The sequence below is a fragment of the Diadema antillarum genome, unplaced genomic scaffold (assembly GCF_040938485.1).
Source record: "Diadema antillarum isolate AM-2024a unplaced genomic scaffold, OU_Dant_1.0 seq00001996_RagTag, whole genome shotgun sequence".
In the NCBI taxonomy this organism is placed as follows: Eukaryota; Metazoa; Echinodermata; class Echinoidea; order Diadematoida; family Diadematidae; genus Diadema; species Diadema antillarum.
This window is the reverse complement of record NW_027272652.1, coordinates 107,986-127,005: the sequence shown is the minus strand read 5'-3', so window position 1 is coordinate 127,005 and position 19,020 is coordinate 107,986. Positions and strand designations below refer to the sequence as shown.

The 19,020-nt window shown below is 39.5% G+C and overlaps 1 protein-coding gene across 1 annotated transcript in view; it reads right to left on the bottom strand.

Annotated features, from left to right (window-relative positions):
• Window positions 1-6,710: 6,710 nt before the first annotated feature.
• LOC139713528 (sushi, von Willebrand factor type A, EGF and pentraxin domain-containing protein 1-like) overlaps window positions 6,711-19,020 on the bottom strand; it is a 54,821-nt gene continuing 42,511 nt past the window's right edge. The window contains exons 31-41 of the mRNA XM_071625255.1: window positions 18,718-18,903; window positions 17,841-18,017; window positions 16,931-17,113; window positions 16,323-16,427; window positions 14,968-15,090; window positions 14,256-14,383; window positions 12,819-13,053; window positions 11,953-12,111; window positions 9,648-9,826; window positions 7,521-7,544; window positions 6,711-6,749 (exon numbers count right to left, since the gene is read on the bottom strand). Of these exons, the coding sequence (XP_071481356.1) occupies window positions 6,711-6,749; window positions 7,521-7,544; window positions 9,648-9,826; window positions 11,953-12,111; window positions 12,819-13,053; window positions 14,256-14,383; window positions 14,968-15,090; window positions 16,323-16,427; window positions 16,931-17,113; window positions 17,841-18,017; window positions 18,718-18,903 (1,538 nt within the window). The remainder of the gene's footprint in view (window positions 6,750-7,520; window positions 7,545-9,647; window positions 9,827-11,952; window positions 12,112-12,818; window positions 13,054-14,255; window positions 14,384-14,967; window positions 15,091-16,322; window positions 16,428-16,930; window positions 17,114-17,840; window positions 18,018-18,717; window positions 18,904-19,020) is intronic.

Sequence of the window (19,020 nt, the reverse complement as noted above, 5' to 3'; positions counted from 1 at the left end):
AACTTCTTTAACAATGATTGGTAATGTTTCATTGCAATGTATTATGTCACCGTAAGTGGATTCATCATTAACACTGAGGCCAGAACCTGTTGTCCTTGGTCTTGACTATATATTTTGACCTCATAACATGTCTTTCAGAATCACATGACCTCCTTCAGTTTTTGCTGAGACCTATATATGCCATTCCAGGGGCGGATCCAGGAATTACGTAAAGGGGAGGCGCCTTCACAAAATTAAAAGGGGCGCACGCCCCCCCCCCCCCCCCCCCGCCGTTTTTCTGTTTATTTCCTTTCTTATAACAAAAAAATATATAATATATGATTATTATTATTATATATACATATATATATACAAAAGTGTATACATATATATTGCGTGTTTAGGAGCTTAAGTCATGCATGATTCAGTTCAGTTCGGCTCAGTTCAGTTTATGTTACTTAATCACGGCAATTTGCTTCAGCAAAGCTGTTCTTCTGCAAATCCGTGAACAACATAAAAATAAAAGAAATAGATACAAACTGCATATACAATAATAAAGAAAGGAACAAGTGTCAAGTAACAACAAAAACAACGAAACAACAAAAACACAGATAACTCTCTTTCTCACATACACGCATGCATACATTTATATTTCATGATAATCATCAGTTGGGTTATTATGATAATGATTATCATGGACACAATGCAGATAATCGTTGCCATCAATCATGTCAATATCACCGCTGTCTTTACAAGTATTAGTATTCTTATCATTACTACAGTCAAACCTGCCTTAGCGGCCACCTGTCTATAGCGACCACCTGTCTATAGCGGCCACTGAAAAATCCCCCATGGAGAAAAGCCATGTTAAAGACAATGGAGCCATAGCCAAGCCAATAATTTAGCGTGCTTTTCTGCTTTGTAGCCGTGCGGGCAGCGTTCAGTGATCGCCACCGCTGCATTCATCCCTCATTTAGTCATAATAATGCACTAGAGTAAAGCTGTCTTCACGACAAAATACATACTACTGTGCAATAATTTCATATACACCGGCATGGTTAAATGCATGAAACACACGGTGTGTGCATACGTACACACATACATGTACATGTAAGGATACAATGATGATACATGTACATGACTTCAATGCGCACAAAGTTTGATTACCTGTCTATAGCGGCCACCTGTCTATAACGGCTACTTTTTCCGTTTCCCTTGGGTGGCCGTTATAGACAGGTTTGACTGTATCATAACTTCTGGACAACATGCCGAATTTGAAGCTGTAACAAATAGTTTACCGGTATTACTTATCTATCATCAGCGTTCCTCATGGAGGGGGCAACAGCGTAAACTGCCATGCTTCTGATAACAAAAGTGAAAAATTAGCAAATCTATGACCCTGTGATCCAGTGTCAAGCTTCCGTATGCCCCATTGTCAAATGTCTTTAATGCGTCCTGCATGCATTCATCCATAACTCTCTGTATACAATATGTGATCTATGTTTGGTCTGTTTTTTGTATGTCATATTTCAAGAGCCATTATGTCACTGACATCACTGGATTAACCTGAAAAGAGAAGGTCATAAAATTCATGTCGCCTGATGATCAAAGAAGAAAAAAAGGAGAAAGAAGAAAAAATAACACATTTAAAGGATAATGTTGCACATTATTGACGTGCTCGAAGCCATGAGTATCTCTACATAACTTGTCACTGCTTGTGCTACATTATACCAAGTAGAAGTCGTCATATCCACAACCGTTCAGCCTACATCTACTATGTACACTGTTAGCAACAACTAGTAGGCTAATACCTACAGGACAATCTTCAAAGAATGAACCAACCAACCAACCAACAAACAAACAAACAAACAAAAGACACAAGACACTTGAAAGTATTAATCATGTAAGGGTTTTTTTCGTTTAGTACAAATCATGGTTGCGCGCTTTCAACAAATCGATGACAAGATAATTACTAAGAATTAATTTCGTTGTGGCAACTGCTTTGCTATAAATCACAGGATTAACGTGAAATCAAGGTCTAGCATGTACATCTTTAGACATTCGAGCAGTTCATGAAATCAAAGATCTTTAATTGAGGAGTAAGAATATGAGTGCAATTGTACCATCTCACCACATTATACTGAGCATATTCAGTGCTCAACTTGAAAAATAAATCATATAAACTTAAGTAATTATCATGTACATTAATCCTAAATAAACAGAAAGTTGAATGGTTATTGAGTATACTTGCTGTTTCCATTGGCCCTGGAGTTTGAGCATGATTTCTTTAGCTAAGTAAAAGAATTCAGCTAAATTCCTTAATCATTAAATTCTTGAGTTTCTGCGCTCGTCCGTCATTTTCACAAAATATAATTATATATCTTGAAGCTATAGGAATGGAGAGAAAGTTTCAGTGACATAGAAGCTTTCATGTGATACAATGACTGCAGAGTGCACTAAGAAGAACTGTTCGGACAGTATACAGTATATTGTGATGCAGTTTTAAGTACGTTTTAAGTCTAACAGTACCTTTGCTAGCTGCTTTTTCACTGCATGTTCGCTGATATTCGTTAGCTTAGTCATAAAGGTCATGCGCTCGACGCTATGAATTACAGTAGTTATCTTGTGGTATATTATTATTAGCATGATTAGTGGCATTGCAAACCAATTCAGAAAACGAGACAAACTGTCTTTCAGAAGACTCTTTTCTTTTTTAAATGTTCCCCTCCCTTGCACATCTGTTAAGAATCATATTTTCCTAACATGATTAATGAAATTGTCACAAACGAAATAAACATGTATATTTATGAATTCACTTAGTCGTTACGTTCGCATTTATCCTATCATAGGCACTGATAGGTGTGTAAGAATATATACATCAAAAGTTCCTAGACATCTAGTCATAATTTGTTGACTATGAGATTAATAAATTATAAGGAAATTATATATATATATATATATATATAGTAAACCTCGCATGAGTCGAAGCTCTCGGGACTGACAAAAATGCGTCGACTTAAGTGAACTTCGACTCTCGCGAGAGTCGATTTTTTTTCGACTCACAGTTATGTGCATGTATTATAGTACATTTGCATGCATGTGTGTTTGTGTGTGCGTGCGTGTGTGTGTTTGCATTCAAATTTGTCTGTTCTTGAAGATAATGTTCTTATTTTGTTCTAAATTGAACATGGAATTTGTATCAATACAAGTACTAGTAGTTAAACGTAGTTCTGAGAATGTCTGCGCTAATGTGGCAATGTGCATGTGCTATCGTATGTCCATGGTGCAACATAGGTAGCCATCTCTGTCAACCTACCCTGAGAGACAAACACTCTCCCAGGCCCATCCCACCTCCATTGAACAAAACTATACAGCCAGCCGGGCACGCACAAACAAGCTCCGCCCACTTGGCCTGTCACTAAAATATTAAAGCAGCGATTGGTTGACCAAGGAGTTCTGGCTTGACATGGATAAAGTATGGATGTGCCCAGTGTATGGATAAAGTATGGATGGATGTGCTGTGTGTATACATGTATACATGTGCATGTATTCGACATGCGTGCTGAGCGGTACGGTGAGTGTGCATGCTTATACCTGCAGCAGGCCAGGGACGGGGTTCTGCGACATGCCGATTGTTTTTGTTCTCCTCTAAATGTAATGAGAATGCCAGACAAATCTTCTTCGGCTCAAGTGATGTAAACTACGCGTATTTTGTACAAAAGGGACTGAATGTTTTACTTCGACACAGCCGAAATTCGACTCTCGTACTTCGGCTTATGCAAATATTTCTTAGAGAAAATACATAGGGAAAAATCGGGACTTTTTATTTTGCTTCGAGTTAAGTGATTTTCGACTCACTCGACGTCGACTTATCCGAGGTTTACTGTATATATACGTAGAAACTATTTTGATATATGCACAAATCCCCTTATTAATCATGAACAATTGATTAAATTATGACCGTAATTACGTACATATTGCATGGCTAAAACTGTAAAGTCGGTATAGTCTTGTATCGAACATTCTGATTTCTTTAAATAGAATATTAGCTATTACGCTCTGTATCTGTTTATACATGTTAATTTTACATCGAAGAATTTGATAAGAAATAAAATACTGTGTGACAGTGACTCCTACAACTATCACGTTTCATGTATCATCTGTTATATACATAGAGTGGCAAAAAGACTATTACGACAATTAAGAGCACACTAATGGAATGACATTATGAAAAGAAAATCTGTCAAACGTGTACAGCAAGTAACTATTCATAAAAATTTGTAACTACATTTGTACATGTACTATGCTGTCATGCATCTGATTTGGTTTAATGATTCGATTCAATGACATGAAATCATACACAACGATCTTGGTTTAAATGTTTGATTCTGTATGAAATGCCTGTATGTGTGTATCTCGCAGAAATGAAAACAGAAAGTTAGTAACTTGTTGCAGAGAAAAAGTTAAACCTTCACTACAGCCTTTCATCGAATGAACATACCCAAGAATAATTTCATAACTCTGATTTGGAAAAAACCGCACACACACACATATTCACATGTTTTAGATAAATTTTGTAAAGAACTAAGCTGCCAGTACCTTTTACAATGTGATTAACCACACTGACATTCCTTTCATATATCATTATTATCTTGGAATGCTGCTTTCTCCTTCGTAGCACTTATTGCATTAGCCTTTAAGCCTAGCTCACACCTTTGCGTTTCGAGCTTGCGTTCAGCTGCGTATTGCCCGAACGCAGTCTAACGCAGCCCAACGCAGCACTACGCAATGAAACGAGCTAATACGAGGTTAATACGCAGACTAACGCAGAGGCTTTGCGTTCTAGCTCGCTAGTTTGAAATTTTTTCAAACATCCGCAACTGAACGCAAGATCAAAATTCATACGAGCTAAGACGAGGAACAACCAGCTAGAGCGAGCAAGGACGAGCAAGGGCGAGCGACAACGAGCTGCTTAACGCAGGCCAACGCAGCTTTACTTTGAACTGCGTTTCACTGCGTATGGTTACGATACCTGCTCGCTTCACCTCGACTTACCTCGCTTTTAGTTCGCGTTACCTCGCTTTACCTCGCATCACCTCACTCTACTCCTAGTACTCTGCTCGCATTAGCAAGGACCGTTGCGGATGTAACTCGCTTCATTGCGAATCTAGCTCGTCCGTCGCTCGCTCCCCCTCGTTCATCTTCACCTTACCCCGTTCCTCCTCGATCCTGTTCGATGCTGCTCGCTTTAGCTCGCTATGACTGCGTATACATCTGTTCATACAAAATCTAGTTAGATTTAGTTAAATTCACTTGACTTAGAAACACAATATGCTTACCAAATCATGAAGCTTTTGGAATAATTGTGTGCTTTCAGCAACATCAGATTCAAACATATCAGTTTTTAAAAACACCTCAAACTGAGTTTCCCGCTGTTATTGTAGGTTTTGTGGAAAATCTTTTTTTTCTAAGAATTGTATTACCACACAATGTATAATGCTGAAAAGTAATTTTTTAACACAGTAATATGCTCTGTTCAGTCCTCAACAACTGCAGGTAATGAGCAAGGTTGTCATTCCTGTTATAGTGACCGTAGGCAAGCCATTTTGAAATAACCTGTAGTGAAAATAATGTCCTGACCCTATAAGGAAAAGCTGGCTTCAGACCATGAAAACAACATTCAGACTCGATTTCATTCTATGATCCAGAAAACCTATAATACAGATTTTGAAAATTATTATGAAATGTTTACCTTTTTAAACAATGGAAATGACTTTTGAATTTCAGATGGCGGCCACATTAGATTTGGCCAATATGGCCTCAGGGCGCCCTTCTTGGAGCCCATCAAAAATTGAAATAGTATGGTTTTGGCAACACGTATACCAAATTTAGTGCTTTTTGAAGAATTTGAACAAAAAAGTCCTTGTCCTCCCCCCCCCCCCCCCCACCCCCCGTAACTGTAAAATGTAAAAAAAAAATTATATACCACCAGTGAAGCTCCCTACGAGCTTATAACGCAGCAGGGCGAACTGATACGCAGCGGATCGAGCCGGAACGAGTAAAACAGTCGAGTGGATGAGCAGTGAAACGAGGAGAAGCGAGTTCATGCGAGCTGCTAGCGAGCTAGTGCGAGATGCTACGAGCTAGTGCGAGATACCAGCGAGCAACGAACGAGTGGCGAACGAGGTACACGCGCAACGGGGCGAGCAATCTTCGTACTGAATCGTACTGTTACGAGCAAAAGCGAGCTGGAGCGAGGTGAAAAGCAAACTAAGGCAACCGTAGGCAACCATTTTGTACAAAATATACGAGCTACAACGCAACAATGTGACTGCTACATTTTTTTGCCACGGAGTGCTGCGTTAGGCTGCTTTAAGGCTGCGTTCGACTGACGCAGCTATACGCAGCTAAAACCGCAAAGGTGTGAGCTGGGCTTTAGAATTCGGCCAGTCGCATGAGTGCTGTATCATCACTAGGTTCCCACGACGAAACATGCCTAGAGAACAAAACACACACACGCACACATACACAAAAGCGAGGGCAGCTCAAAGGAAGTATAGATCTTCCACATTTTCCCCCATTACCACACCAAAAACGAGCAACATTAACAATGAACTTCAATACCTAAAGGAATTTAGGCCAGAATTCGTTTTCCTAAATTTTGTTACACTTGCGAGTGACTTTTGACCTTTTACCCTTGTCATTTCAGACAACTAAGTGATTATTTAATTCTAATTGTCGTACCAGATACTACCACAGAGCATTCCTAGCTGAAGTTATGGATAGAAAATAACATTTGTAGCAAAAGGACAATGACCTATAAGCTTCAACTCTAACCTCCTACCACAATCATGTACACACTAAAAACAGTTAATTTCTACCATGTCTACATCATTTCATATCAGCATTGGCCAGTCCTCGATGGAGTTATGATTGGAAACACAATTTTTCAAAGTACAGTGACGTATGACTTTGACCTTTGACTTTTAACCACTGTCATGTTCAATGGAGTGATTGTCAAGTTATCTTTTACGTGTCTCCCTACATTTCTCTTAAGGAACGGAGACCCACAGCCCAATACATAGTAGGGAATGAGAGTGTTTGGCAAAAGTAGAGTGATCTTTGAAATTGACCTTCGACCTTTTGCAACTATCATGTTAGGAGTATATTTATTTCTGGCCTTTCCAAAACATTTTAGCACCTCTGGACATTCCAAGATGAAGCTAAAGCTGCAAAAAGGCAATTTTATTCTAAGTTCAATGACCTTTGACCTTGAAGAACTTAAAAAAAGAAAAACAAACAACGACAACAATCAGTGAATCATCGTTCCATGTACACTGGTGTACCTGGTAAAGGTACCAAGGACATTCATTGAGCGATTTCGTCTGTTTGTTACTTGTCTTACTTTTTTATTTTTTTATCACAATAACGGGATATGGGACGGAAAGACGGACATCAAACAAACATGATACTTGTATCGCATGCCTTCTCCTGGCGGAGGGATAAAGAAACGAGCATAGCGTCCTCATCCGCTGACTCACTGTCTTCAGAGGTGGGTCACGTTTCTGTCAAACAAAAACAAAAAACAACAATAATATGAAAAATTAGCCACGACAAGGCAGATTTACAGGTAAGGACTACTGTACTAATGCACGAAAGCTTAAGCCATTGTATTTCGCAGGGCTGATTTATGTTACCGTACGTCGTCTGTACACCCACAGAAATGGGTTGCAGAAAGTGGCATCGTGCGAACGGGAACATCCATCCAAAGAGGATAGCTATTTTTACAGAAACTGGTATATCGTATTTTTCACTTCTGTCGTGAGTCTGTAATCCACCCTGCCGATCATTTTTGCAATGTTCAAGGAGAACATAGGTCTAGAAGAATATTGACATTCTGCTAAGGCTGCAAAGCAAATTTAACGGGTTATGTTTTTTTTTTTTTCTTCTTCTTCTTAGTTAGTTAGATAAGGCAACGTGCCCTCCATGTCTCTCCCCGGTTGGAAATTGTCACCTTTTTTCACTTTGTTAACGTATTTTGACTGTGTTTCAAATGTAGGTAGTGGCGGAATGTTTCTTCCCTGACATGCATTCCCTTTCATGACGGAATAGCAAAGGAGAGATGGTTATTCTGACCTCCTGCGAACGTTCTGTCTCGCTATTGCTTCAAAACGTTAATATATACATGTATAATAAACGACATAATGTCACCATTCTCCTTTACCATTTTCTTCTATATCATTCTGTCATTTGTGAATTACATGCAAAGGATGTGCACACTGAATGTTGATAAAAACAGAACTCACATTTTTTGGCGTGATGACGTGTATGACGGCAGAACTTCATGCTGAAACCAGTGACCAATCGGCGTTACAGATTGTTCTCCGCGGGGACGCCGATCAGTCGGTGATATCGCTCGTTGCCGATCGATTGACGATAGAGCATTGGGTCCGCGGGAACCTCTCGGAATGGGAAATAGTTCGTTCTTTGACCTGTAATGCTGCCTGCTTTCTAAGTCCGTGTTCTGACTCCGCCGACGATCAGGGTGCGATCTGTGATGGTCAGGCTCATCGTGACGAAAATGCTCCGGGGATGACGGAGGTTCGCTGTCTCTGTCGTATTGGTATGATTGCCGTCGATTTGGCTTTGATCGGTGAGAATGGTTTTTCACCACACTGCCGTTTTGCACTATACCGCCATTTTGCACCATAGCGCCATTCAACAATATGGTATTTGAATGCAGATTCGACGAGTTTCCCTGGAGTTAGGAGGAAGAAGAAACGAAAGAAAACGTATAAACTATAAAGAAGTAACCCCCCCCCCCCCAAAAAAAAAAGTATTGTTATAACCAAGTATTTATTCTGCGTAATCAACATGGCAAATATCATACGCACACATTTGCATGTGCAATTGTTGGTACATACATTTATCATTAAGTGTAATTTTATGTGTGCATACATATAAAACAACGCTTTGCAGCAGTTTCTTTCACTTACTTAGGCAAAACAATTCACTTGCAGCATTGTAAACTCTTCGCACGAGCCAATGTCCTTTTTCAGTATTCTGAAAACTATTTTATAAAAGCAATTCAAACTTATACAGTTCAATGTCATTTTCTCATGACAGGCCCAGGATTGCTCCACTTCATTCTAATTCGATACCACGCAAAAAGTATCCTCTGTCATCATTAAATTGGCACCTTTGAATTCCAGTGCATATCTTACACTGGAAAGTGGTTACGTGAAACTGGCTATCTTCATTTAGTCTTCACAAAATCAGAAATGGAAAACATAAGATTGCCACAGTGAGAGTGAAACATTAATCCTAATACCCTTTAGACGTATTGCCAATTCAAGATATTTTCACAAATTTAGGAACATAAAGGCTTTTCAAAAATTGTGCAATACAGACATGATTAACAACGTATAGTAGGGACTCACTGAAGATGATTTTTTACTGTACTACCTCAGGAAACATGCACGAACAATAGTACAATTTATGACAATAAGATTCAGTACCAAACAACTAAAATGTGGTTTGTGTGACTTGGTTAGTTAAAGTGGGACTTGAAGGGTTAAAAGTCCTTATTAAAAAAAACACACACACAACAAAAACAAACAAACAAACAAACAAACAAACAAACAAAATTTAAAAACGACAAAGCTCACCCGAGGTGATGACAAGCGTCTGTTGGACAGGTCCTTTGTGAAGGTCTGTTCGCTCGAGTTTATCGAGTTCAAACGGTGCTTCAGCTGCTGCTGGTACCACGTCATTGAGAAGCACACGATTAGTAGTATCGTGACAACCAAGATGGCGGCCATGATGATCATAACGAAGTATGGGAATTCTGCAAATAGATATGGACATGTAAATTCATAAACACCAGCAGGCGGTGGAATCCAATGTGTACCTTCGTTTGATAATGTGCCGTTTTATAAAGGGTGCTCCCTACTGAAAAGAACACAGTGTCCCACAGTGTGTTCACAGTGTGTTCACATAGTCGACTTTGTGAAAACGCTCGAATGTAACAGTGTGGAGATGATTTCACACTGTGGTGTGGTTTTCATAGAGTAATGTTTTGTTTCACACTCTGAATTGAAGACTTACATTATGTTCACACTGTTAAAACGCTCGAATTTAACAGTGTGAAGAGATTTCACACTGTGTTTCAGACTGTGTTTCTCACAATGTGGGACACTGTGTTCTTTCCAGCGGAGATCTGACGTGAACACCTCCGCAACGTCGCTTTAAAGGGGAATGAAACCCAAATATTTACGTGGATTGAGTGCATGCAACGATATTGGTCGAACGCATCAGCGAAGTTTGAAGAAAATCTGTCTATCTGTTCAAAAGATATAAATTCTATCGGTGCCGCCATCGCCATATCAGATGACATCACAAATGGGCGACAACACAAGGAAGATATACAAAGATTCAGAAAAATAAATCTTATGAAAAGTACATAATAATTCCCTCGACTTGCAACTGACACTGACATATTCGAAGGAGAAAATTTCTCCATCTGCTTTCTGAGAGACAAATGCGAGTACACGTACTCTTTCTTTCTACCAGAAAATGAAAATGTGTTGGATTTTCTTTATCAGTAGCCCCTCAGAAAGTAGTGCTACTGAAGTCACCTCAAGCACATAGTTTCAACCAGAGCCTCTCAGGCCTGGTATATTTGTATATTATTTGATTCACGATAGAAACTACCAATAAACCAATAAACTTTGCGAGAGTTGACCACAAAATAGGCTGCTATTTACGCCTTCATTGACTCCATCGCTTAAAAAAAAATGCAGTCCTCCTTTTTTCGACTGAAAAGTTGCCCTAATTAAAAATGAACTTCAATTCATCAATTGATTGTACTTTTGACCGTATGAAAGAACGGTAATGTTGTCCGACGAACTAAATCATTACCTTCTAAAGACATTCATTTCTGATGTGACTTTGCTACACCTCATCCATCTCCAACGTAAGACCTTTTTTTATATCTGTCATTTCACAATATGATGTTACGAATACCAATGAATGGTAATTGGAAGAAAAAGCGACAGCAAAGTCCTTACCTGATGTGATCGACCCAGCTGTGTCTGTAAAAAACACACAAAAAAAAAAACCCGAGCAGAATCAATGCAAACTGAGAAGCCATATTCCGACAAATTGTCACATCAATTAGGCACGATAAATTTGTTTCAGAGAATGCATTCGGGTTAAAACGAGTGCTCTTCCTTGTTACCAATGTATAAACACTTGTTCTTACAGTCAGAAGACAAAATTTTAGGAATCAGGAAAAAAAACCTTCACATTATTATCACCATTACGATGTTATCATGACATTCAAGATAATGCAAAAGTCCTTTCAGTGAACAATTCAGTCCTGTTTCGTGCTGATGTCATCTTTATTCTCACTAATTCTGATGGCTATTTAGTGTTGTTGTTTGTTTTTTTTAAAACCGAACAGTTCATGCATATCCGACCCGTCAATCCTATGAATATCATTTGCCTTTGACTAGGAAAATCTTGCAAAATCTTTATTCTCCTTTTCTGGACCAAAACTCTGGAATTTCGCCGCTCTTTCCAACTTCGCCGATGATGTCATCTATATTCTCCCTGATGCTGGGGGCTATTTAGTGTTTGTTAACAACAATGGATAACTATCATTACCCTGTACTTGTCTACATACAAAACGTGTTCTCTATTTTAGTATATTGTATTGTGTCTTTAAACACTTCACTATCAGTTGCACATTCAAAATACAACAAAATGTCACAAAGGCACTTTATATTTAAGATCGTCATCGACTTAAGTAGTAGTATTAACCTACTATAACATGTATGCGCCATGCCTTCTCAATCTTCACTACGTAAACCCGTTCGCAAGCTTAAGGTGAAACATCATTTAGTTGAGAGTCTGATAAGACCCATGTACTCTATACAGGCCTACAATACTAGTATAATGTCCACTGCTTACCTGGAAAACAGTATCGACCGGGAAGTACATCCGGGTAAAGGTCAAGGTATCCGTCCACACACTGGCACGTGAACCCACCTAGATTCTGATGGTCCATACAAACAGCGTCTGCTGAGCAGTCATTCAGCGTGTCCGAGGCACATTCATTCACGACTTGAACTGCGAAGAAAAGACACACGTGTACCTGTTACGTACGGCTCTCCATGTTTAGTATGTGTGTGGCGTTTTATACCATCGGTAAGTAGTGGCAATGTAGTGATTTCAGATTTCATTGCAACGATAAACGGCGTTATATGGTGCGCTTTACAGGCATTCCTTTGTGCATATAGTAGGCCTACTGTGCATGCTGCAAATAACATATTTTACATAAAGGGAAGAGGATGCTAATGACGTTGGTGAAGCAGATGGCACAGAGTTACAGCTTTCACCATCGTGGCAGGAAATGAAGCGTTCATTGTTCATGGTTCCCTCGAAGCTAATTCACGAGGGATCTCTCAAGATGTGGAATTCGTTTATATAGTAATATGTTAGATCCTTTGACGTTTTATACGAGAATGAAGACGAATATTTAGTCCAATCTAAACATTTAATCACGAGACAAAAGTGATGTATAAAGCCTCGTATTCAATACGTGCTCATTTAGACAGGGATGAGAACGCGGATTAATCCTCAGACTCCATAACAAGTTAGATTTGTGAGCTTGTGTTTTGTTGTGTGTTTGTGTGTTTGTTTGTTTGTTTGTTCGTTTGTTTGTTTGTTTGTTTTCTTAGTTTTTCTTGAAGGGATGGGGTCAATTGACACTGGAACACTGAGATTGCAATAATAACGTTGAAATGTCAGAGATTGTCCGACAGTTTGGCTCTTACGGCGAAGGTCAACGGACTCCATGTCGACGATGAGGTACACGCCCTGAGACGCGTCCAGAAGCCCGTCGTTACTGGCGACACGTTGGCTGAGTGCTGCCTCCAGTGCATTCCTCCACTCCTCATCGCCTGCACTCGAAAAGATGAGTTCGTATTCGACCACCACACTCCCATTAGAGAGGCTCGTCACCCTGATATCACTGGGTGCTGGGTCGTAACTCGCGTATACTACTTCAAGCTAGGCAGATAGTGATAGAGAGATAGCGAGAGGTACTTAGGACAGCTCGCATCGATGACAAGGAGCGGGTATACTTTAAAATTTGTGTCAATCTTCTACAAACCTGAAAATTAGATTCCTTTCATAAGCTGATATACTGCAGAGTGCAGTTAATTCGGACCTTTTTCTCAGAATAATAAAACCGGAAGCTTTTTTTTTTTTGTAAAATGATGGATGGCCCGAGGAAACAGTACTATAGATTTCTAATGAATTTATTCAGACCCCAAATAAAATTTCAACAGGTATAAAGGGGAGCAGAGTGACATGGGGTTTGTCTTTCATTTCTCTAGAAAAGCCAGAAAAAAAAAACTATGAGGTGCACTACCGTAATATTTCATATACGATATGAAAAGAAATATCAATCTTCAACCATGTAAAATTTTGTGACGTTAAAAATTGAGGGCATACAGCCTGCATTTTAACTTGGCAAGAATTTAACTTTTGAAGACGAACAATAGTTCGTGACAAGTATGTACAAGGGGAAGAGTAATAACATTCTTCTACAATATTCCGAATTTCTCTGGCAAAACGGCAGAGAAATAAAGCGTTATGAAGTGTGGTATCTCTCACAAGGAGGAGGAGGGTAACTAATGATTACGATTTCGTATATAACAGTATCCTGGGGAAATTGTGTAGCAATTTTCACATGAGGGTTTGGGCGTTTTACATGAGGGAAGAAAAATATAGCATTCTTCTCACACCATTTAAAAGTCAAGTTGTAGATCGCCATGTCATTTGAATGACTACAACAGTGATGCATGGGCATGATGGAGAAGAATGAAGAAAGCCTTTATAAAACATAATGCTATTATAGCGTTCACGGTTGATAAAAAAGGATGTGAGTTGATTAAAACACAGACAAGTATGACATAAGGTGTATTTCGTCCATAGTAAAGAGTAATATTCTTCATATTTGCTCTCTAACAGCTGACCATTCCATTCTGGTATGAAAGACAAATCATTTTTCTTTTATTCATATTTCGTTTTGCAAACAAAACAAACAATGGTTTATGACCAGAACATGACTCAAGTGAAGAAGGTGTTTTATTTTTCTTATGAAATATCAATAATAGATTGAATTACGAAAAAAGAAAACAACACCTACATTGTAACTAAAAAAATGTGCTTTCTGTGATTTGTCGGTTTAAGGCTACCATACCCACCTGTTGCTCCACGGGGTCTGCCACTGAACGGAAGTCTTCACTCTCATGGTCTGACATGGCTTCAGTGTACACCGCATCCGTGCCATTAATTCTAAGCAGGCTGAAGTTCCCACTGAATGCTATTGAATCTGATTGAGACACACGGAGACAGTATAGCGCAACAGTGAGAACACATCATGCACTTTACCACGAATGCCTGTAGTACCACGCATTTCAGTTAGCCTATAGACATTGACCTTTTCTGATCACAACATAAAAACTCATTAATTCAATCAATCGTGATATTTTTTCTTTCCCTTGCTATATGCATATCACAATATACGTGTATATTATGTATTCCAATTCGACTTCTCTTTTGTATTGATGCGCTTGGAAACGCCAGTAATGAGAGCCATGTGAATCTTATCTATGTATTTATTATATTATTGTTGTCAAGATAACACTGAAATGACAGCCATCCTACTCTAATTGTATTCAGTCATAGATGCCATGGAGAGCATAAATAAGTGTTTTCAATGTTTACCTGTAGTTAAACTTTTATTTTCGAAAATATTGCCACATCTATTTAATGGCATACGCAGTTAGCTAAAGAAGATATGAACCTACTGCTCATCGGACAACTCAAATATCCTACAATTATCCCAAGAGTAGAACATTTTTCAAGACGAAATTGCCATGGCCTTCAACGACAAACGAAGACGTGTCTGATTACCACGACATAAACCGCTGGAGCTGTCCCTCGTCTTGCCCGGTCGACATGCGCATGCGTACTCGGTGGCATTGTCCGGCAGAGCGCATATTTCTGTAGTCACATGACATTGTCCTTGGCAGGGATCTAGACAGTGGATAGAATGGTCATAAGTTCATAAATACAAATGTTACGCCTCCCTGTGGCTGTTGCAATGCAGTACACAGGTGGCAAAACGTTTTTGCCATGTACATGTATGTCTGTGCATGTTGGGGGTGTGTATGTGTGTGTGTGTGTGTGTGTGCGAGTGCGTGTGTGTATTTGTGTCTGTGTGTGCGGGAATCGGTGGTGTCTGACCAGCTTTTTATAACGTACCGAGTTGAGGGCATGGTTCATAGCCAACACTTCCCTCGAGGTTTGGCAGTATTAAGGATTTCTTTGGTTGAGATAATAACTGCTCCCCATTTTTAGCCATGTTGTTCATCACCTCTACTGAAAAGCGTGATTAAAAAGAGCCCCCCCCCCCCCCCCCCCCCGTTTGGAGAACAATGCCGAAAGCTCTGGTCTAAATTTAAATGTACAATACCATAGATCTTCTACGTTGTCTGGTACAGTTTATCATGAAACTGTAATTTGTTCAGAAACTTGCAATTATTTTTCTTCAAGGATTTTTTACGATAAACACAATAAAACCTGCCTTTTAGATTCTTTGTGAATTTGTGGACGTTAGATGTATCATGTACTGAATATAGCCCACATACTGATGGCACTTAAAATTTGATAACCGACAGTAATATTCAACAGTGCTTTTCGTAGATTTGCAAGCAATAGTGTAGTGACACACTATTGGGGAGATAACAATGATAAAAGGTCTTCTTTATCCAGGGTAGCCTCTTTAGTATTGACACCGTTCTACCAGAGAGCCTTGCTATTATTATTATCCTAGCGTTACCTGGGGGTGTTTCATAAAACTGTTCTTAGGGTAAGAACAACTTTAAGAACGCCTGATTGGTGATCAGTTCTTGTGCTAAATTATTGAAATTTTGATAAGTATAGCACATCAGAACTGATCACCAGTCGTTCATAAGTCGTTCGTAACTTAAGAACAGCTTTATGAAACACCCCAGGTACCCATTTCTTCACCTGGGTCGAGAGGAACATGGTGGGTAAAAACATCTTGTCCAAGGACGTAAGCACTGGGCGGAAATCGAAATAGGGAGTCAATATAGTTGTATCCACTGTGCCACAGCATCCCCGCTCCCCCTCCCCCTCCCTCCCCCTATAAAGGTTGTATTAAGTCTGAGGGCATTTCGTACTACGGCATACGTTAGTTACTGAGGAAGGGCGACATTTTCCATGACCTGTTCTGAGAGCGTTACCTTGGCATGAGCCATCTTCGTCACGTGATCCCGCTGCGCAGTTACAACTGTTCTGCGTCGCATTGCAAAACTGGTTGGATGTACAGAATCCGGCTCCGCATGGTTCTACACATTAGGATGAGCGGCAAAAATCAAAAATGTAAAAGAAAGAAGAATAGTGGTAGAGCCTCCAAGTCAATTCTAAAAAGCAGTTTCAGTGCACGAATAATAGAAGGTATCCTCAAAAGCAAAGGAGGTGAGAGTTTCTAGAAGAACAGTACTTTGTCGGCTGTTTTGAAGCACATCCAAACCAAAGCACATCCAAACCAAACCAAACCAAACATCTTTGGAAACATTTGGTGAACATGGCGAAAATACAAAAGACTCCAAAAGTCAAATTTACAGCCTATATGCAAAATTACATTCAATGAAAGCTCATATATATTACTCTGTCGTCATACATTAGGCCTACTAACAAAAAATTAAATATTTGTCCTTAAAAGAGTCTATACTGTTGAACTTAGATATAGATTACTCACTGGCGAGAATTCATAACTAAGTCCTATTCAGAGAATTGACTTATCTGAAACATTTTACTGAGGTTTCTTTGAAGAAAACCACGTCTTTACCTAGGCACTGTGGGAGTGTTGAGGATAGGGTCTGATCGTCGTTACACGTGACTGTCGCCTGCCCCTGCAAGTTTCCCTCCTCACATTCCAACTCACACGTCGTCCCCACGGCCACCTGGCCGCCGGAAGTGCAGGTTGGTGACGTCAGAAATCTGCCAAAGTACGGCAAGGAGCATGTCGCATCTGTGGCAGCATAGAGTACATCGACAACGGATTTTGTTAAACTTTGACAGTACATGCCATAAAGACAAATATACACTAGATATGGTTATGTGGAGCATGAAAGTTTACGTGGATATTTTCACATTAAAGTAACACTAGTACCTACATAAGATATACAGATAATGCATCAAACAACCATACAAAAGTGACCTTTAAAGGACACACACCAACCCCTGAGGGAATATCATGAAAATGTGTACATTATTACATTTTACTAATATAATAACTATTGGTGGCATAACTCTTCCCTGCCATATTGATTTTCACAATATCCCCTGTACGTTCCCATTAGATCATCCTTTCTTTAAATTTTGTAAAAATACTCCAAAAGAGTCAGATTTTAACGCTCTGCACTAAGCTGCTTAGTCCATCCAGGGAGATGGATCACCTCCCTGGTCTATCCTCACTTCTGAATGTTTCCTTGTTGAAGAGCATCTCACTTTTGTTGGGAAATTATGGTAAGCAAAATGAAAAAAAAAATAATGATGATAATTATGGAAATATTCAATAGGCCTATCAAAGAAAAGAATGTTGTTCATTACTCCTCAGCAACTCTTGTGTAAAAATTCCACCAGTCTTGTTATGAAAGATTAGATATTCTCCCTTCCGGTGAGATGTCTTTATAATCCAGTTGACGGATTTTCATAATAGATAGGATATAGTAGCTTATGCAATGGCGCCACCATACCTTCACAGGTTGGGTCAGTGCCAGACAACGTTCCGTCGGCTTGGCAGAATCTGTACTCGTTTCCCTGCAAGATCCCGTCTGAACAGGTGTACGAGCAAGAACCGGGGTACCGAAGGGCGCCCCCATCACATGACGTTTGGAGAGGAGACGTCGGGGGTTGGAAAGAACACGTCACGGCTGCGAAATAAAGATTTGAATAAATCCAACGTCGTAATATGACGATTATGACGTTGGATGAAAAAAAAAACCAGCCCCTTAAACAAAGGGATGGAACGTGATGTCACGTTTCATTTTATTCTATTCCACACACCTCAAAGCGATGAAACATAATTCATCTATCAGATGATCAGATAATAGTCTTGGCGATCATTTCTAAGTCCCGAGCGTTTCTTACAACATAATTCTGATATGAAGAATTACACTTTGCGATTTAATGATATTTCTAATTGTTTTCTCAAAACCTAATTTCAGCTGTTATCAATAACGTGATCGGTATCCATAGAAAGGTAAAATGCTAACTTACTGCAAGTTCAAGCAAGCTTCATGTTTCTCATCCGTCGCCTATGAAAACCTTCAATCAGTCAACGAAATAGATAATATCAATTCCTTGCATGTGTTTACCGCTGATATTAGTGGTCACAGGAAAATAGATGCTGTGTTAAAACGGCCATAACTGAACTCAAGTTTGTTTAAGACCCATGCTGTCGTGGTTTATTATTTCACGAATTACTATAATCAACTAATGGTACAGAATATACCACAACAGAATGACCTCTTGAAATACACGGAATGAATGAGCACAGGACCTTACCGATATGACGATGGCACCATATTGTAAAACTCTGCAGTATGATGTCCTCCTTTTTGAGTTTCTTACCTTGACAAGACGGCAGACTCAAAGAGCCATCAGAGAGACAGGTCACCAGCGAGGATCCAACCAGGTAGTACCCAACGCTGCACACAAACTGGCAGGTGGTGTTAAAATTTACTGTGCCACCAGATACGCAGCCGGTTGTGGGACTCTCAAGCTGTGCTGGAAACTCGCCCACAGTGCAAGTCACAACTTTGAAATAAATGTCAAAGAAAAGTCACTGGCAAACGTTAAAGACTTCCAATAAGATATTAACGTCTATGAAGGAAAGGGAAGCAAACATTAAAGGAAACCAAAACCAAGAGAGCA